Source organism: Anopheles stephensi, chromosome 2 (genome assembly GCF_013141755.1).
Source record: "Anopheles stephensi strain Indian chromosome 2, UCI_ANSTEP_V1.0, whole genome shotgun sequence".
Taxonomy (NCBI): Eukaryota; Metazoa; Arthropoda; class Insecta; order Diptera; family Culicidae; genus Anopheles; species Anopheles stephensi.
The window spans coordinates 56,188,481-56,206,541 of NC_050202.1; the positions used below are offsets into that span (position 1 = coordinate 56,188,481).

The following is an 18,061-nucleotide window of genomic DNA, read 5'->3' on the forward strand; positions in this document are numbered from 1 at the left end:
AGAAATGCTGAACCTCTCAGCCAGATTCGCACGATGTAACGGAACACACACTGCACGACAGGATTACGTTGGGATTTGAGTTTTATATCCTGCTTCGGGTGCGTTGCTATCATTTTTCGTTGGCGAAGGTTTGCTTCTTTTTTTTTTTGGCAGAAGCTGTGCTGTGTTTCTAGTCGTTCACGTTGCGGAAGTGCGCTGGTGTGTTAAATCGATCCGAGAATTTCATGCTTGTAGTAGACGTTCACGTTCAGTCATTCGTTAAATATCGACGGCTGGTTTGTTGATAAATGCCATTACTCCAAGAGTGATGGTGTCGCGATCTCCTGTCGCGCGCTTTCCCTCTCGAATCAACTCGCACGCGTAGAGGGATCCACACGGAGATGGATGGATGGTTCCGGTGCTCTGGTCGCGTTCTGCAACTCTGCAAAGCAGGAGGGGTGGGGACTTCTACTTAAACCGGAAGTATGCAATGTTGGACGACAGATAAGCACGATGCTCTTCTGCGCTAGTGACGGTTGATAAATTTTGAAAAACATAATAGCGCGACGGTTGATGTGGGTACCCCCGGTTTGGCCGCGGGGATAGAGTTGAAAGTGATATCCATTCCACTGTGAATCTGAAATTGCTGTGCACTGTACCATGAGTACCACCAGTAGTAGACAATTGATTCCATTGAACGAAATAAACGACATTTCCCGTCCGTCGCATCAGCGGCAACATACACGTGGTTCCAAATTTTCAATTTGATGCGCTGCTGCTCAGTCTGCTGTGAGTAGTCCGCTTCCCGCATCCCTACATGCTGTCAGAACACAAAACGGCAGCATGCCTAAAAGGGTTGTCCGTGGTACAGCTCCCCTCCTGATTGTGGTGGTGTGCATTTCGATCGGTACAAACTTTTGAAAGATTTAATGTATGCCTCCGCGAAAGGTGGACGCTGGAGTCGGTGGGTTTACTGACCGCCAGTGACCGTACACTTTCGGTTCAGATTCAGAGCAGAAACTCTTCGAATGCGCCCCCGACCCGCGCGAGCGTAAAAGCTGATTGATGAAATTGCTCCGAAAGCTAACGAAGCGTGTGACTAACTCGAGCATGGCACGCAACCTCCCACGGTGTCGGGGTTGGTACCCTGTTTGGCCTGGGAATGTTGTTGTGCAGTGACGAGGGCTTTTGCAGAAATGGTACGCTATGTCAATTTAGGTGCCTGTAATTGCCTCTGTACAGTTCGCGACGGTAAGGTGTGTCAGCGCGTTTGGTTTGCTTTTTGTTTGACTTGCAGGAACGATGCAGGGAGTTTTGTCGTGACGGGCGTGTTCGTTAGCGGACGTTGGTTAGCAGGTAACAAGTTCGAGCTTTACACATATGGGTGTGGCGTGGACACAGGACTCTCGGTCTCTTAGATGTAGGAAATCTTAATCAAAAGTGCGAAGTAGAATCGTTAAGGAGTAACAAGTCTATTTCGCTTGGACTTCAAGTAATGATCTGTACGATTAACTGTTTCAATTAATCGATTCTTTGGGTTCTCGAGACATCTTTTCTTATTAGATAGCAATAAAGAAGAGCTATGAGCGAGAATTTTCCTGGTTGCTTGCCTGATAAAAGGGTTCAGCATTATCTCTTTAAGATCAATACTGATCCTAACCCCCAGGAAGTCTTAGTAGTATCCCAGTAACATATCCTGAACATAGTCCTAAGAGACATATGCAGTTCAGTAATTTCCAGCTCGGCTAGGAATTGCGGCCAGGAAATCTATGGGATTGTAGGAGACGTCCAACTCATCTTGCCAAGTTCTCAGTTTCCGGGATAAAGGAGCCTCGATCATCAGAGACCTAATCGATGGACTAGAGATAAGTGTTTGAGCAATTCAGATATCATTACATATACTAGGACTTGAACAAATTTTTATTGCAAACAATCACAAATAGAAATTGTATTTATTTTTTAAATGTATCTCTCCAATCATTCTCATACTCAACTCTCCTTTCCTTTATAATCGGGAAGTATTTTTGCACATCCCAGAGTCACATTCGGTCGCGCGCTATCGTAGCTCGTTGGTTAGGACACCGAAGGTCCTCTTTACACTCAATACTATTTGCTCTGGTAGGATGCTTTCACATTTAATTTATTCTTCAACTCCCCTGCGGGTTCACTTCAATCGGTTCCCCAACCACTCCTCCACAACCACTCCAAGGGGGGAGGGGGGGCCCCTTCCCGGAGGAATGTTGTTCTGTTTCCGTTTCAATTACTGCTTGTCGTCGCCCGATGCCTCCGGGTGGGTTCGTTTGATTACTCTGTGGGGTCCTTGTTTACGATGGTTGATTGTTTCGCTTTCTTTGTTGTTGGTGTCTTGTCGTGTTTTTGGGACTTTCGATTTTTCAAGAATATCTATATACATGTGCTACCGGTATCCACACACACACACAAATATGGCCGCTGTGTAGTGAGGGGCTTTTTTTTGTTCGCTACCAACATCCTACGCATCAGCAGCACAGACCGGCAATGATTTCAACGCTCGTACCGGGTCTGTTTTGTTGGGCAAAGTTTAGGTAAATAAAAAACCTTTAACCTCCTTCAGAGTGCGGCTGTGTGTGTGCGTGTGTGCTGCACATAAATTTGGTCCATTTGTCGCAACCGAAAATGGGGGGAAAGTATTTATCCAAACCCACACTTGGTTTATGTCCCCAGCGTATACGGTGGGTTGCGTCTTTACGGTGAATCCTTCGTGGAAGTGAAAATAGCATTTTTATATATTCAAAAATCGGGTTGCCAACAACCTGTGCTAACAAATAAAAAAAAGAAAAACAAACCACGGCCAAGGGCAAAACTGAACTGCTAGTCCTTCCCACTGTGTAGGCACACATGACACGATCTCGTCGTTTAGAGTAAATGATGTCTCTATACCAAATTGGTGTTAATGTTGGAATCATTTCTTCATTTTTCACACCTTTTCCGAGTGGCAGTGGGAGCAAAAAAAGAACCATACTTTTTTCCTTTCTCGCTGTCTCCAAAGGATAGTCGTGGTGATATATTCATTGTGAATTATTTGTTGACCCTTTGCCTCGTGTTACGCTTGTACGGGTCGATATGATTTATGAGAAATATTTTACCTAATGCCTTTCAATTCATTCGCTTTATCTACATATCATTTTGACTGGGCGACCCGTTTCTCATGTTCTGGGTTTTTTCTTTCCATTTCTTTGTCGTTACAGGAGGCTCCGACAGCAACAAAGGAAAGAGCAAAAAATGGCGCAAGATCCTCCAGTTTCCTCACATATCGCAATGCATCGATCTCAAGAACAAAATAGGTAAGTTTTGTTTGTTGGGGATGATTTTATTTTTTTCTACCCATCTTTTTTTGTCAGTCAAAATAGAGTAACCGTACCGGTTGCCCTAACCGTGCCATTGGCATGCAAATTGAATCGCCGGAAATTGAAGCAATGATGGAAGCATTTTTTTTTTGCTGTCCTTCTCTTTTACTCTTCCAAGAAGTAAACTTATTGTAGGGGGCGAGGATGGTTTGCCGAAAGAACTGTCACACAGTCTTCAGATGGAAATGGTAGTGTCATAGGAGAAAATTGCTGCCATCAAGAGATGAAAGTTTATAAGTGGAATTGTTTTGTCGGGGGTTCGGCGAATTGTATGTGAATGGCTTTACACTTATGTTTCTGTTCGGAAATAGTATTATATTTTCTTTAAGAAGGGTTTATCTTTAATGAATTGTTCTTGAAAATGATTTAAAACAATCCAGCCTTTAATGCCTAACGTGCGCTGTCCCTCTCCAAGCAATCCACTAATCTTACCTAATTACTCCATGATCGTTTATTTAAGAAAAAGAGATAAATTTAAGTAAATTTATAGCACTTTTAATTAACAATATAAATAATCTGTGTGCTGTACGGGGGTTTTCTTTCCCACGCCTACAAGCGAAGAGCAAAAATCCAAATTTCAACCTCTGCCTCCTTTCCACCACCATATTGAATGGGAATTGGGAATGTACGATACAACGGGGCTTTGGGAGGTAAAATGAAGTGGAAATAAACATTCGCTACGTTCTCACGTTACGCGGTTACAGCTTTATTGCGAGAAAAAGTCCATACAAATCCAGCAAACTGTAGCTTTCATTATCATCACGGTGCATACGTTCGCCATCCTGGATTCTCCGGGCACTGTAAAATAGACACAGAAACAAAAACTTCATTGCATGTCTCTGTCGTTAATGTACAAACACACGGTACGGTACGCTGTAATTAAATGCCGAACACACATCCTGCGGCCCTTTTTGGTGGTGGGATACTGCATTTCCTGGTAGTCACTCTAAATGATGATTACTTTTTTTCTTGGTTTGTTGGTTTATTTTACGTTTCATGGCTGTTTATAAACGCTAATTGGCGGAGCAGTATGTATGTATTTATTTTATCAGAAGTTTGACTGGAAGGGCTGCCTTTGGTTGTATCTCGTCCAGGAATTTTAGTATGTAGGCAGGACAGGACTGACTATTTAGCAATTGGTCTTAAAAAACCGCTACAACCGCCTCACGGTCTTGGCCGGCTGCAAAACTCCTCGATACCGCTCACGGTCTAATGCCGTCGTCTGCTAATCCATTACTTCGGCGTTCTGGCGGACATATCGAAGCCTTCACTCCATCTCAATATAAGCCTATCACGCCTTCTCTGTCCATTTGGAGGGCCTGAAACGACTTTACGGGCTAGGTTGTTGGGTGTCATACTTAGGACATTACCAGCTCTCCATAGCTCGTCTTCATTGTCTTACGAGGTCAATACGGAGCCAAATATCCTTCTGAGCTGAGCATCTTCCACTCGAATGCGGCCAAGAGTGTTTCGTCAGTTTAAGACAGGCTTCTACCGTTCCGACAGGTATGTTGAGTGGAGAAGTTTCCTCTGGCTGTAGTATGATCGGTTAGTGGTTTGGGCTCTTGCGCGTACCTCAATATCTATGTTGATATTATTGCTGACTTTTGATCCCAGATGGGTGAAGTTATGGACAACTTCCAATCTGTACATCACCCCATCAGTGATTGTTAGCTGGGCCGCTGGTCCAGTGCCACCATCATTTTGAGTTTCGGCTTCATAATCTTCGACCCTAGTACTACTTGATTATTTACAGTGTTTTTATTTTCTGGATGCTTCAGACAGTTTCCACAGTTCCTATTGCGTCACATATTCCGTGAGACCGCTCAGAAAACTCATGGTTTTTGTTTTAAACAACTGCGTAATATTCGTCTTCCGAAAGGTTTACGTTAGGAGCCTTGGGACCTTGGCCCAGGGCATTAACATGTGATGAATAAGTTAGTGAGTTCTTTTCCATGCGGTATAAAATCCTTTTTTAATGGATTGGATGACTTCTAAACACCACACATTGCTAGGGTGGAAGATGAGAGAGCCGATGCAAAGTTTTACGCTCGGAAGTCGGAAGCACCAACGGCGGAAGTTTAAGAAAGCAAATCAATTCTACCGGCACCAGCAGCATCAGCAGTTCCTAACTAAGCACACTCCCAATAGCACCATTCTTTGCGACCGAAGCAGTACCGAACGGTGTCGTATTATTTGCATTCTCTGCATTCCCGGCCACTCTGCAAGCATACATGTACGCAACCGAAACCTACCATTTTACCCGTTCGCTGCTTCAAACGGGTGTGTGTTTGATTGAGGAGGGTAGGGCAAACTTTCCAAGACGTGCTCCGTATTCCGTTGTAAGATTGAGAACGATTTTTTGTCCAACGTATAAGGTAGTGCCGTGCAGAATGCAAACAGCAGCACCCGAAGTAACGCTACCATATCAACCAACCACTTGAAGCAAGTGTGTTGTCCTCCTGTTCGGGAGACGGAACGTTTGGCGACGGAATCACGATTGTAGCCCGTGTGTACCCCCATTGGCAGGATTTGCGCCCCAGTGCGAAGCAATTTTCCCATGCTTTCCATCGTGTGACATTAATGGGATTTAGATGATCGAAAAAGATGGGAATTACACGCGCGCCCGCGCGCCCCCTTTGGTGTCGCTCTCCCGGGCGTGTGACGTCCTCCCGAAAGCTTTCCCATCGGAGCATCGGAAGTCAGCCAGCGTGTATCGATCGATTGGGTGTGAGTGTGCGCGAGTGCTTTCCGTACGAATTTACTCTAGCGCTGATGTGGCTTTGTTGGAAAATCTAATCAGCGTTCTTGGAAGCGGAAAAGTCACCTGGAACGAATTTTCGCCCTCCCCTGGTGAGATGGAAAGTGCTGTTTTGTTTTTCCGCAACTTTCGTCTTTTATTCTGCTTGTGGTAGCTTTGTACGAACTATGTTTTTAGCTACCAGCTGCTCTGCTATTTAATGCTTCCCGGTCCAATCTTAACCGTCAACTCTGCGGGACGGGGATCGGAGATTCGTTACAAGTAGCGTGGTGCAGATGGAAGTAATTCGATTTATTGTCACAAACTAACTTTGACCGTTGAACATGTACTTTGGCTGCTGTCCAAAGACGGACAAACATCTTCATGATGGCGCTTTAGTGTAGGCAAAATATATGAGCGAATACAGGACGGCCATTTTGTGTTCCTTTAATGTGTGCAGATGTTGGCTTAAAATCCTGACGAATAGCAAAATCGTGAGGAATTGGTCTCGTTTTTGCTTGACTGTTGGACTGAGCTTCCCCGAGACAGTACAACAGGCATACACGTAGTTAAATCAGGGAAAGCAGATAAGATATCGAGCAAATAACCCCCTAAACTGCCGAGAATCGTGTTTTCGAGGGTGTGTTACGATAAATGCATTTTTCTCTCTTGTTCATTGCGGTTCCCCTAGTAGTCGAAGCTCGCACGGTCGCGATAACGCAATCAGTGCTTTTATTATTATATTGTAATGAAGTAATAATTTGGTGAGCACATTGGGCTGGGTGATCAAATGGAGACGTATACAGTAGCCGTCAGAATGAAATTATGTTCATTTGCACAGCAGAAGCAGCGGCGTACCAGCAGTACCCCACGCTGGAGCGGAATCAAAGCGAAACCAAAGACGCACGTTTGAAACGGCACGTCGCTGAATGTCGGCAGTGTGCGTTAATAGTGCCAGTTGACAAAATTGATTAAAAGGAAAGCATGCCACGAGCAGCGGATGAGCCGGCTTTTGGGAAGGTGAAAATGGGCTTCGAAAAGAAAATGTGTCACGCGAAAGACCGGCTCAAAGCAACGAAACTGCAAACATACAATCGGGCGACGCAAAATTTTGGGGCCGAACCAAATTTTTGGCTAAAGTGCCAACGAATCCTATGACGCCAAACGGATAACGACAGCAGCAGCCAGCTAGCCAGCCAGCCAGCCAACAAGCTCATCAAGGATGATGTTTTGCCAACTTTGCACCCGGCATGGCATGAAAGGCTGTGTTTGTGCCTCTTGGTGGTCTGCGAAAAGGACACTGTTAGACAGCTGCCTAGCAACATCCTGCTTATGACACCAACGTAATCGACTTGGAAAGCACTGCAATACCTGAATAAATCTTGTACTTTGGACTTTGAGACTGTTCTTGTTGGAGCAAAAAATTAGAAAAAAAAAACACAAGGAAAATCGTCTCCCAAGAAAAAGCCCGTGGAGAAAATTGAGCTACGGCAGGGCTGGGGAATATGTCACGGACGGCGGAAGTAATGAGATAAATTTTCGTTTCACTACCGTTACCGTGCCGTGCGCCGTGTGCTGCTGCTCGGCTGGTAAAGTGTCTGGAACGGGATGGAACGCTTTGCGACAGCACTTAGCCATTTTGTACCGTTGCCAAGCTGCTGATGGTTTCTGCAAAAAAGGTTGAAGAGACTTTTAAAGATTTCCAATGTTTCTATCGAATGAATAGAATGTGGCTTGTACGATAGGAGAGTATCTTCATAGGATTTCTTCAGAGCTTCTTGATAGGTTCGGTCCAGAGTGTCTTACAGTGACCCTCCCTTGTACAGTAGACTTCCAACAGTATTGAACACGGACATATGCATGCATGCTCTTGGTAGCTCCATTCTTCATCCGGGTTGCTTATTAGAAAGGTGTCGTAAGAACGATCGTTCTATGGATGGTAAACATTTGCCCAACATTACTTATACCACCGGCAGAGACAGACCATCTCCGATCGAATTGTTCGGTTTACCCTTACTTCCTTGCTGCTCCGAGGAACCGTCTGCTGCTGTAGGTGGGATGGCATCCGGACGAGGACAAAGCCATTAATATAGATTAACGTCAACGTCCGCAGCAGTGCAAAGGCGGCACGGTGCTAAGGATAGAGTCATAAGCAAAGGTGATCGAGTAGAACGAGGACGGACCAGACAATGCAGCGTGTTGCAATTTCTACCCAACACGCTCGAACTCAATTACCCTCGATGCACTTATAGGGTTCTTGCCTTTATCTACCGGCGCTACCCCTGATGCTGGTGGGCAAATTGAACTAGTGTCTGTACTCGGTCGGAGAAGCTATCAATTGCACTATTGTTATTGATTTTAAGTGGCTCGGCTATATTAAAATAAAAGGATGCGAACAGGCCTCAACCAGTGCTCAATACATCAAACTTCAGAGCAAAATATTGAAAGGTTCGTCTAATCAATGCGGTGTGCGTGTGTTTTTGTGTGCGTAAAGAAAAAGCATCCCAAATAGTACCCTCATCCGCAGCAGGAAGCATCCGATTCTGCATGAACGCTTCGCTTAGGAGCGGAAATAAAATTAAAATCCACCCTCGCGCAGGGGGTGATTCGGTCGCCTTTGATGTTCTGCTGTCAATGCGGTCACTCGAAACGCGTCGTTAATTTAATTCCTAAGACGAACGAACTCTTGATTCTTAATATTAAGTGTAAAAAGGGCCAAATTGTGGAAAAGAAAGTGAAGCAAAAAAAAAGCGGAAAACCTGTAATGCCCCGAAACCCTTTTCGATTTCGCTCGTTATATAGTAGGTTAGGATTTGTCCCACGCTGGTTCGTACATTATTAATGTTTTATGCAGAAGAAAAAAAGTAAACTGCTCTGCAGGAACCGAAAGCTTCTAGCCTTGTTGTCTCGATGGGATGGGATGTATAGACACGGTTTGGGTTTCTTTCTATTTATAAGGTTCTTCTAGTGCCTTGATTTTATTGAATGCGAGGGTTCCGGGTATTATTTTTTTAAGTCTTAAAATTTTGCGTCAGACACTGTCAGAGGATTTCCTTTGTGGAGACCCATTCCCACAAATGAGATTTTCAGCTGGTTTGTAAGGTAGGTAGTATAATCTTGAGGACTTGAAGTGTGAATAGAATAAATTATTGCTTGTCGCAAAGAGTTGGAGAAATGTTAAATTCATTGTAGTTAGTTGTATATATATAGAAGTATCGCTAGAATCGCTTACTTATTGCTATCTTTCTCTGTCCCTGTTATATTTTACTGTTGCAGATGTAAGCTATGGTTATGTAGTCGATCAGCAGCCCATCGGACGTGAGCTGTTCCGTCAGTTCTGCAAGGTGAAACGACCGCAGTACTCCCGGTATATCACCTTCCTCGATGACGCCACAAGGTAAGTTGAGGTTGCGCAGGATGGTATTACATTTCGCGTGCGTCACACGTGTGGGGTGCGATAGGTGATCGGAATGGAGAAAGTGAATATTGATGCTGAGCTAGCAACGTTGTTCTAGAAGCTTGAAAGTTTGCTAGAATTATTAGCTCCCGTACACCGTGCCTCTCCCTCTCGGCATTGTTTTGCTGACACAGCAACGAACATAATAAACCTCCACGCGCCCGCATGTGTGTTTGTGCGGATTACTTATACCAGTGGTCGAGACCCGCGATAGCAACGACAGTTCTTGCTGAGCATAATCTCGCGGAAATGTGGGTTAATGGCGCAATCATAAAATCCAGCGCACCAACACACATGCTGGCAGCGACAGGAAGAACGATGTGTTTCTCAACCGAACCGACCGAGCAAATGTGCTGAGTCCAGGAAAGGGAAAAAGTGCCAGCAAAATCGCGGTTTTTTGCGCTCCCACCGCTTTCAACCCGGTCTCCTTACGGATCTGGTGACCGGAAAACAATGGCAATCGTTTTTGTTTTTGGCACAAAGAGAATATACGAACGGTTGTGTGTGTGTGTGTGTGTGGCTTTTTTTTTAAAGCCAATGCTTGGGTTGGAAATGGGATGAAATATAGCTTGCTTTCGATTTTTGTGACGCACATATGCGGTGAGGATGGGTGAGCACGTCGTTACTACACAGCGCATCGTAGGAAAGTGTTGGAGTATTTTCTTTTCGGTGTGTTTCTTGATGGAGATCCTTTTACAGTCTAGTTGCGCTTTTTTTGATCTTAATTTCAAAATAGTCTCCGAAAGCATTCTTAAAATTAGTACCGAAGCTTTGGTGTAGTCCTCAATGCTATGATAAGCACAAGTGCATGAGGTCTGATGTTTGAAATCTCAGAACCAAATATGTTTAAACATCTCCATTTTTCTGTTTCTACAGAATTCAAGGTAGCGATTTTTCCTTTTATGGCTTGATCGAAAAGGTTTGATGTAACTCAAACCAATTTTCTTAAAGCCGAGATTCCCGTTAAAAGACGATATCTTCATACGTGTGCCCTTTCTTGAGCCTTTTCTATTAATTCGTCGATACGTATTGAAGCGTAGCATTTCCCTGTAACACATCTTCGTTATAGCTGTAATATCTCAATGTTGCATAATGCTATTTTAACTGAATTAACGGAAAGAATCCTTTTCCCCTTCTCAAAACGACATCAATTATGCTGTTAGAATATCCTCACAGCGTGCTTCCCATCCCTCTCGACAGAAGAATTTCAATTAGAAACTAGGTCGGTCGTTTATTTGAAATCAAAATGAAAATGAGTTATGGTGCACTCAGTTCGGTTTCGGTCGTTGCTAGTATTTTTTGTTGTTTTGCTGTATTTCAGGTTATCAGATGAAACCTTTCCCCGGGTTGGACTCCAATGTCGTGCTCTGTTTTTTGTTCTGCGATCGTACGATGGCGAACTATCGCTCCATGACGCCGTGGTGCTTTTGTTTTTAATCACATTTAAACAATTACCCCCCCCCCCCACACACACACACACACACACACACTTACCCCTGGGCATACTCTTCTCCGAGCATTTGCTCCACATCGAAGGCGGTGACGTTGTGTCTCTAGACACTAGCCCTGAACCCGGAACAATTCCACTCTGCTGTCAGATGAGCGAGAGTGCATTGGGCGATGGACCTGTACACGTCCTGGTGCTGCATCATGGCTTCATGCGCCGCGTTCGGAAAGTGTGTGGCACAAAACGTCAAGAAGCAGAGCAGACGCCAAACTGCAAAGTAGGACCATAAATTTTCCATCCTTTTGGATCCTTTTGCGTCTCCCTCACGGGGAGTTTTGGTTGATGCCAAGCTGTCCAAGTGTGGTGCCGGGCGCTCCAAAGGGAGAAGGTGGCACCTGGCACTGGCAAAAACCCCGTACGCCTCTAGCACTTGAGGCAAATGCAATTTTGGCTGACGTTAAGAGGTATGAAGGTATGGGAGGTATATCTTTGGGTCTGAACTTTGTTGAACTTTGCCATACCTTGCAAGACACCGGGAGGAAACGCTTTCGGTGTAGCACTTCTTCCGGATGCCGCGCTGGCTGCCATGCATGTTAGTGCAAAGTTTTTGCACACACCACTCACATTCGCAATTGTTTGAACTATAGCATGCACACAAACACACACACACAGCAGGGCCACCTTTCTGTATCATGTGCAACGATCCCTTAGCCCGATTCTCATTCTTATTCGCAAGTCATTCGCAAAACAAATTGGATGTGACGGGCAGGCGAACGGGCGAATGGGAAATGGTAGTTCAAAATTTGACGTATTAGCTCAAGGCCAATGAGAGCAACTTGAAAGGACGACCCCACCAAGCATTGCTCTTAACCGATCTTCTCGAACGGTTGAAGGATGCCGTTTAGTAGCCGGGAAGTGCTTTTGGCTACTGTATTAGCTTTTGGTTCGTTAGTGTGAAACATGATAATGCGTTGCTGGTTGAATTTCCTGGAGGTAAGAAACTTTTAATTGCAAGCTTAGAGAAGAGAAAATCTATAACTTGCGATCAGGGATACAATTCGGGTTGAAAGATTTCTTGAGGGCGCCTTAACATTTTATAGATTGTCCTATGAACTACATAGAACACCCATTTAAAACATCCCCATTCTTCGCTATCATGGCGACGACAGTATAAACGGCATATGATTAAGTGGATGCGATCGTGGAACCCATACGCGATGGGGGCCTCTATTAGCTGATTGCGTTGATTTTATTGTAGTAGTAATGTTTTTGCCTCCTTTCCTTTTTTTTTCTTTTTGCTTTACTTTGCTAGATACGAAATTGCGTCCGATGAGCATCGTGTCGATCTGGCGTACGAGGTCGCCAAACGCTATCTCGGCCTGTGCACCGAAAGCCAACGGGAGGACAGTGGTGGAGGCGGCGGTTGCGATAGTGACGGTGGGAAGTGCGACGACGACAGTGGCATCGGGGGCGACACGAAGAAGCTCAGCAACCACGACGATCCGGAGAAAAGCTTGACCGGCTCGAACTCGGTCACCACCAATACCATCAACAACGAGAAGGACGAGTTCGTGCTGGACGTGTTGAACGATGATATGGTGACGCAGATTCGGACCAAACTGGCGAGTAAGTGTCGCATGGGACGCGGGTATGTGATGACGATTGTGAAGAATCAACCGTCCCCGCCTGCCAACCATCGGACGCATCTACCCTGATGCAATTTCAACTAAATGGCCATTTCCATTCGATTACCATCACGCGCGCGCACCCTGACCTGACGTTTTCTCCATCGTTTTCTGTGTCGTTTCAGCCGGCAGCAAAGAGTTGTTCGAGGCTTCCATTACGGCGGTACGGGCTTTCCTGGCCGGCGAGCCATTCCGGGAATTTGAGGCTTCAATGTACTTCCACAGGTACGTACGCAAGGGGACGGGCGAGAGAACAGGGGAGGGGGGAAGAAACATTCCGACGGTGGTTTCGAACGAAGTGCTTTAGAATCGAAAGGCCCATCGGTTCTAGGGTGCGCTACGGTATTTGTGTCGGAAGATATTATCCTTAACAGGTTCGGTTGCTGTTGATATAATCATTTTGCTGGTCGTTTCGCTCGTATTGCTTGGTCGGGAGGTTTGAACGTGTGTGACTGTCGTCGAATGGTAAAAGCTCAGCGAGCAGAATGAATGGAGTGGCCATGGGACAAAGCAAGCAGAAGCGAAGCGAGTGGTCGACAGACATCATTGGATTTTGAAATGTTCCTACAGGATGTTTGAAACCGTTACCGCAATCGTTGTCGAGCACCAGGTTCCAGGTCTCGACAAGAGGCCACTGATGAAGACACTGGTTTTACGAAGCATTTGTCGGCCAAGACCAAGGACAAGGGATTAAAAGGTGACACCGACCGTCGTCGGGACAGGGAGAGAGTACACGGGTAAACTATTCCGGTATGTTGGTTGTGTGGTATGCATTTCTCGAATTTCCAAAGTCTGTATCAAAGGACCGTGATTAGGATTGCTTGTGTGTACGCCCGATAATGGCAGGTCTTTCGTTGTAAATGGCGTCCACAGCGTTACCTAACTCATTGGTGCAGTCGAGTTTCTCACGGGTCCTTCACAACCGTATGCAACCAGCAGTTGGAGGCGGATGGATGGCTCTCGGAAAGTCGGTTTGTTGAGCCATTGGGAAAGCAATGAATGTGACCGTGTTGGATTGTCCGTGTGCCTGCGGTAAGAGGACCAGAATTGGTGAAAGCCTACACGCGCTTTGCTGTGGACTAGAATTTCGCCGAAAAGAACTGTAAGCACCAAAATGCTTCAAAGAACCTTTTGTGCAATCTGAGTGTGTGTGTCGGGTTGATAGCACACGTTGTCGGCGTAAACGTGTCACGAAGCCTGCCTGTACTCAGTGACCTTCACAGTATTACTTTTGAACTTCAAATACTCCACAAAAAATGTCTTTGAGTAGCTCACCTCCTTTAACGGTCGATGAACAGCAGCAGGGAGAGAAGCCTCTGTGTCGATCGAACCGTATGTGAAGTGAAATTGAATTTTCCAATCAAACATTGGAAATAATATATTTTTGAGCGAAAATGGCTTTCATTCGTCTTCTGAGGGGGGCAGGCGGCCAGGGAAGCCAATCGAAGCTGCGCGTGGGTAGTAATTGCGGATATGTGCTGCGACTGGCACGTGTGCGTTACGAGCCTCTGAAGGACACAGCTGAGGCGGGCGGACGGCTATGGAAGGATGCGAACCTTAAGAAACGACTCATACGGAAGCGGTCGGAAGGATTGTTGGTTGGTCCTGTTTCCAAGGCTGATCCTATTTCGTCGAGTAACTGACTAGCTGCCGCTGACTGACTGACTGGCGGTGGCGGTGCTTTGGTGTGGCGTTTGGCGTTTGTGTTAGTTGACACCGCTGGTAAGGCAAGAGCTGGCATTCCCCCTCCCGGTGTCATGGTAGCAGCAGCGTACCAGCGTTTCAGCACCTGATTCACGAGCAGAAGAAGTGATTGATGTGGTTTCGGATTCAATGTTTCAAGAAGCGTACCGTCGTGTGCTGCTGCCTGCTGTTGTAGCGCTCCCTGAGCAGTGCGACGAGTGGTGGCTTCCGCCGAAAGCGAACTAACAATGCAAAATCGAGTTTACTTTTCCATTTTTCATGCCACATTAGCTTGTCGCCTTGGGGGCCCGCCGCCAGAAGCGAATGAAAGTAGCGAGCGCAACTGGGCACTCAATAAATTATGCCAAAGGGCGTGTCGAAATGATGAAGACCGTCGTAAGGTTAGTAAAAAGTATGTTGGCACGGGTAGTTGTGCTAGCGTAAAACTGATTGTTTCGATGTTTTTTACGACAGTTTATGAACTTCTATTTTCAGTTATTGAAAAAGAAACTCGGTGTCTTCGGCTTTTGATGGACTTATTACAGTGTGTGTTAATAGATGAAGATGTGTCTTGTGCACACGGTCCAAATATTAACGGATAAAGTACTCCAGCAAAGAAATAACTTGTGTACGTCTCTCAACCGCTTGATCATAAATTACTTAACCCTTTGAACGCATTAACCGTCTCATAGTTCGAGGTGAGCATCATCAGTGAGGTCTGTAAGCAATGAATCGAGTCGTACAATTCTTTCGATGCGCCAATTAACAAGCCACGGGTCCATATCGCCGGGTTTGATTTTACTGTCACATTCCGCGACTGATTCTTCTAATATGCGATTGTACCAGAAGTAGCTCAAAGACCTCTCAATGAACGGGGGAAGCGCACACACTTAACCTCCAGTGTCAGCGTCGTAATTTATTCAACCAGTCTCCGAGATAACGGGCCATCGATCCAGTTAGTGATCGTTGGCGCACCGGGTACGGATGCCTCGCCCTACATCGTACGAGAACGTACGAGAATTTTAAATGTCCACCATTCTATATTGTGTGCAATCCATTCTTTGTCGTATGCTAAACCGCGTCGGTACTTGAACCGCAGGGTGTGTGACATATGGATAGGTAAATGGAAACTAACATTGTAGCTTAAATTGTGCTCTCCTGTTGCCACTATTACACCGATGGAGGGGCAAGTAGGGGAAGACTAAAGATGGCGTGGCTGTTCCATTTGCTGCTGCTACTGTGGTAAGAATATTGTGCCAGTGGAAGTGCACAGCGGTAAGATCATTGTGCATACTCCTGGTACGTGCTGTCAATCTTCAGCAGTAACGGGATAATTTATGACGTTGAGAAGCTTTTTGTTACTCCCGGTCCGATTCCAGCGAACATGGAGCAGGAATTTAAGTAGGACAGTTTCGAGAAGTTATTTATGATGCCAAGTTGGGCATGACTTGCACAAGGTACCGCGTCCAGATCTGCACGTGGATTTATTTGACTAGCATGAGTATTTGCTTCCTCTCTCTCTCTCTCTCTCTCTCTCTCTCTCTCTCTCTCTGCAATATACTGTCCTTCTATCAGGCTCAGGTACGTACATAAAGGCATTTCGAGCTTCAAGAGGTACCGAAATCGTAGACGAATGAATGTTGCTACAAATTCTTGGTTAAAGTATAAACTTATCGCTACATTTTGCTGATGCTCTCGCGTTAACTGATTGCCGAACTCAAACCTAACGTTTTATGTTAGCTCTAAACTCAAACATCCGATAAGCGCTTACTTCCATTCCCAGCCATTATAAAAACGAAATAAAAAATTGTAGTACTTTGATAGCAGCAGCTTTCGAATGTTGCTGCTTCTTCTTTAATTAGCAACCACTTGTCTACTTTCTGTTCAACATAAAACCCCCCTCCCCCATTCGCACCGAACCGGACCCAAGATCCTTCCGCGTGCCTTCTCGCTTAAGGTATTGATAAATGTAGGGCAATTAGAGTGCGAGATCGTAAAGTGTGCGGGCAGAGCGACTAGTGCAAACAATTGATTACAAAACTTTGAAGAAAACCAAATACCAACCCAACAGCTCCACCTCCTCCTCATCAGCACCTCATTCGGGGTGCTTGGGTAGAGGACGGGCGAAACCATTGATGAAATGGACGATGTAACGATTCTAGAGCGAACGGAATGTAATATCAAATTCCATAGCGCAGCAGCAGCAACGAAGCGCTGGAAAGGCTTTTAATGTCCTCGATGTCGTTTAGAGAGTCTAAGAGGGTAAGTTCGCCACAGCCTCGTACCCTGCGCACGAACGCGGTTGAACAATTCTCGACTTTCCAACACGGAACCCGGCGAAGAACCGGAAATCGGAGGAAAATGGTTTAGCAGCCGTCGTGTGCGGTACATAATAATATTTCCTTTTAGTGCCATTACCTCGTTTTTCTGTTGTCGGCAAACGGTGGTGGGGTTCAGTTTGTTCAAGCAGCATTGCTCGCCCGTTGCGTTCGGTTCCTTGCCGGGAACCGCATTTTCCATTCGAGCTGGTTTTTCCTCCTCCATCTTCTTTTGACTATCTTGTATAAAAGTTTCCCTTTTTCTAGATGGACATGAATAAACTGGGGAAAGGGGCGAAAAAAAAAACTGGCATCATACAACCATCGCCGATCGATATAGATTTCTTTCCGTTGCATTTCCCGTTGCACTGAACACAGAAGTAAGGACGCGCCCAACCGAACTCCCCATTGCTTGCTCAATGTCAGCCAATGGAACTGATCCTTGCAAAAGGTTGCGACCACTAGCGCTAGCGCCGGGGGCATTTAGTGTGTCACGTGGAAATGGAATTGCTTGCTGTCCTCGAGTAATGCATCCTCGGTGTTGCAGTTTCCCTACTGCTGTGTATTGCATCTTGATATGGTACAATCTTAAATGGCACAAAGGAAGGAAAGCACAATCGAGTCGAGATGGTAACTTTTATCTTCTGTCATTAGTAAGTCACCCGACGAGAGAGGGCACGTTGAGGTGTCCTCCGCCGGAGTATGGTTTTCAGTTTGGAGTAGTAATTAAATGGCACTGGTACGCACTCACGAACGTGGAGAGCACAGTTTGTTAAGAAGTTTGTGCTCGGTTAGTCCGTTATTGGTTGCTGCTCGTTAGTGGTTCGATTTACTCGGCGGCTAAAGTGTTGCTTTCTTGTGAATGGTGGACGCTTGATGCTCTAGCGGGATAATGTCTGGGCGCGTGGAACACAAATTTGAAATTTATTGGTCATTAGTGTCTGCATCAGCTGCCCGCTGGCTGGCGTTGGGTGCTTGAATTGTACTGTGGAGCTGGATTCTATATTTCATCTGCATGTTTTCGTGAAAGACTGATTTATAGATAAACATCCAAAGCTAAATTATTCGAACGTTCGTATTACCTTCCGAAAGCTCTATAAGCTATGTTATAAAGGACGCAATTCCTTCCAATGATCCACCAAGAATTTCTGGAAAATAAACCTACAGCCTGTTGATCAAACTACTCCATATCTCTTCTTCCAGTACGTGAATGTGGGTCATCCGTCGTTTTATAGCTTAAATCCTCCTTAATTAGATGCAATTCAGCACCGTACTTTACAGCGCTCATTATGCAGCCAATTTGCGATGAAACACTGCCACAGCAACCACTTGTGCATTTCTTCTTCTCGCATTGCGCTACTTTCGT

The 18,061-nt window shown here is 45.5% G+C and overlaps 1 protein-coding gene across 2 annotated transcripts in view; it reads left to right on the plus strand.

Moving 5' to 3' along the window:
- The window catches only part of LOC118502923 (G protein-coupled receptor kinase 2), a 48,938-nt gene that overhangs the window by 19,624 nt on the left and 11,253 nt on the right, over positions 1-18,061 (plus strand). For both annotated transcript variants that reach the window (XM_036035662.1, XM_036035661.1), the window contains exons 3-6: positions 3,207-3,302; positions 9,382-9,502; positions 12,322-12,635; positions 12,820-12,919. In XM_036035662.1, coding sequence (XP_035891555.1) covers positions 3,207-3,302; positions 9,382-9,502; positions 12,322-12,635; positions 12,820-12,919 — 631 coding nt within the window. The remainder of the gene's footprint in view (positions 1-3,206; positions 3,303-9,381; positions 9,503-12,321; positions 12,636-12,819; positions 12,920-18,061) is intronic.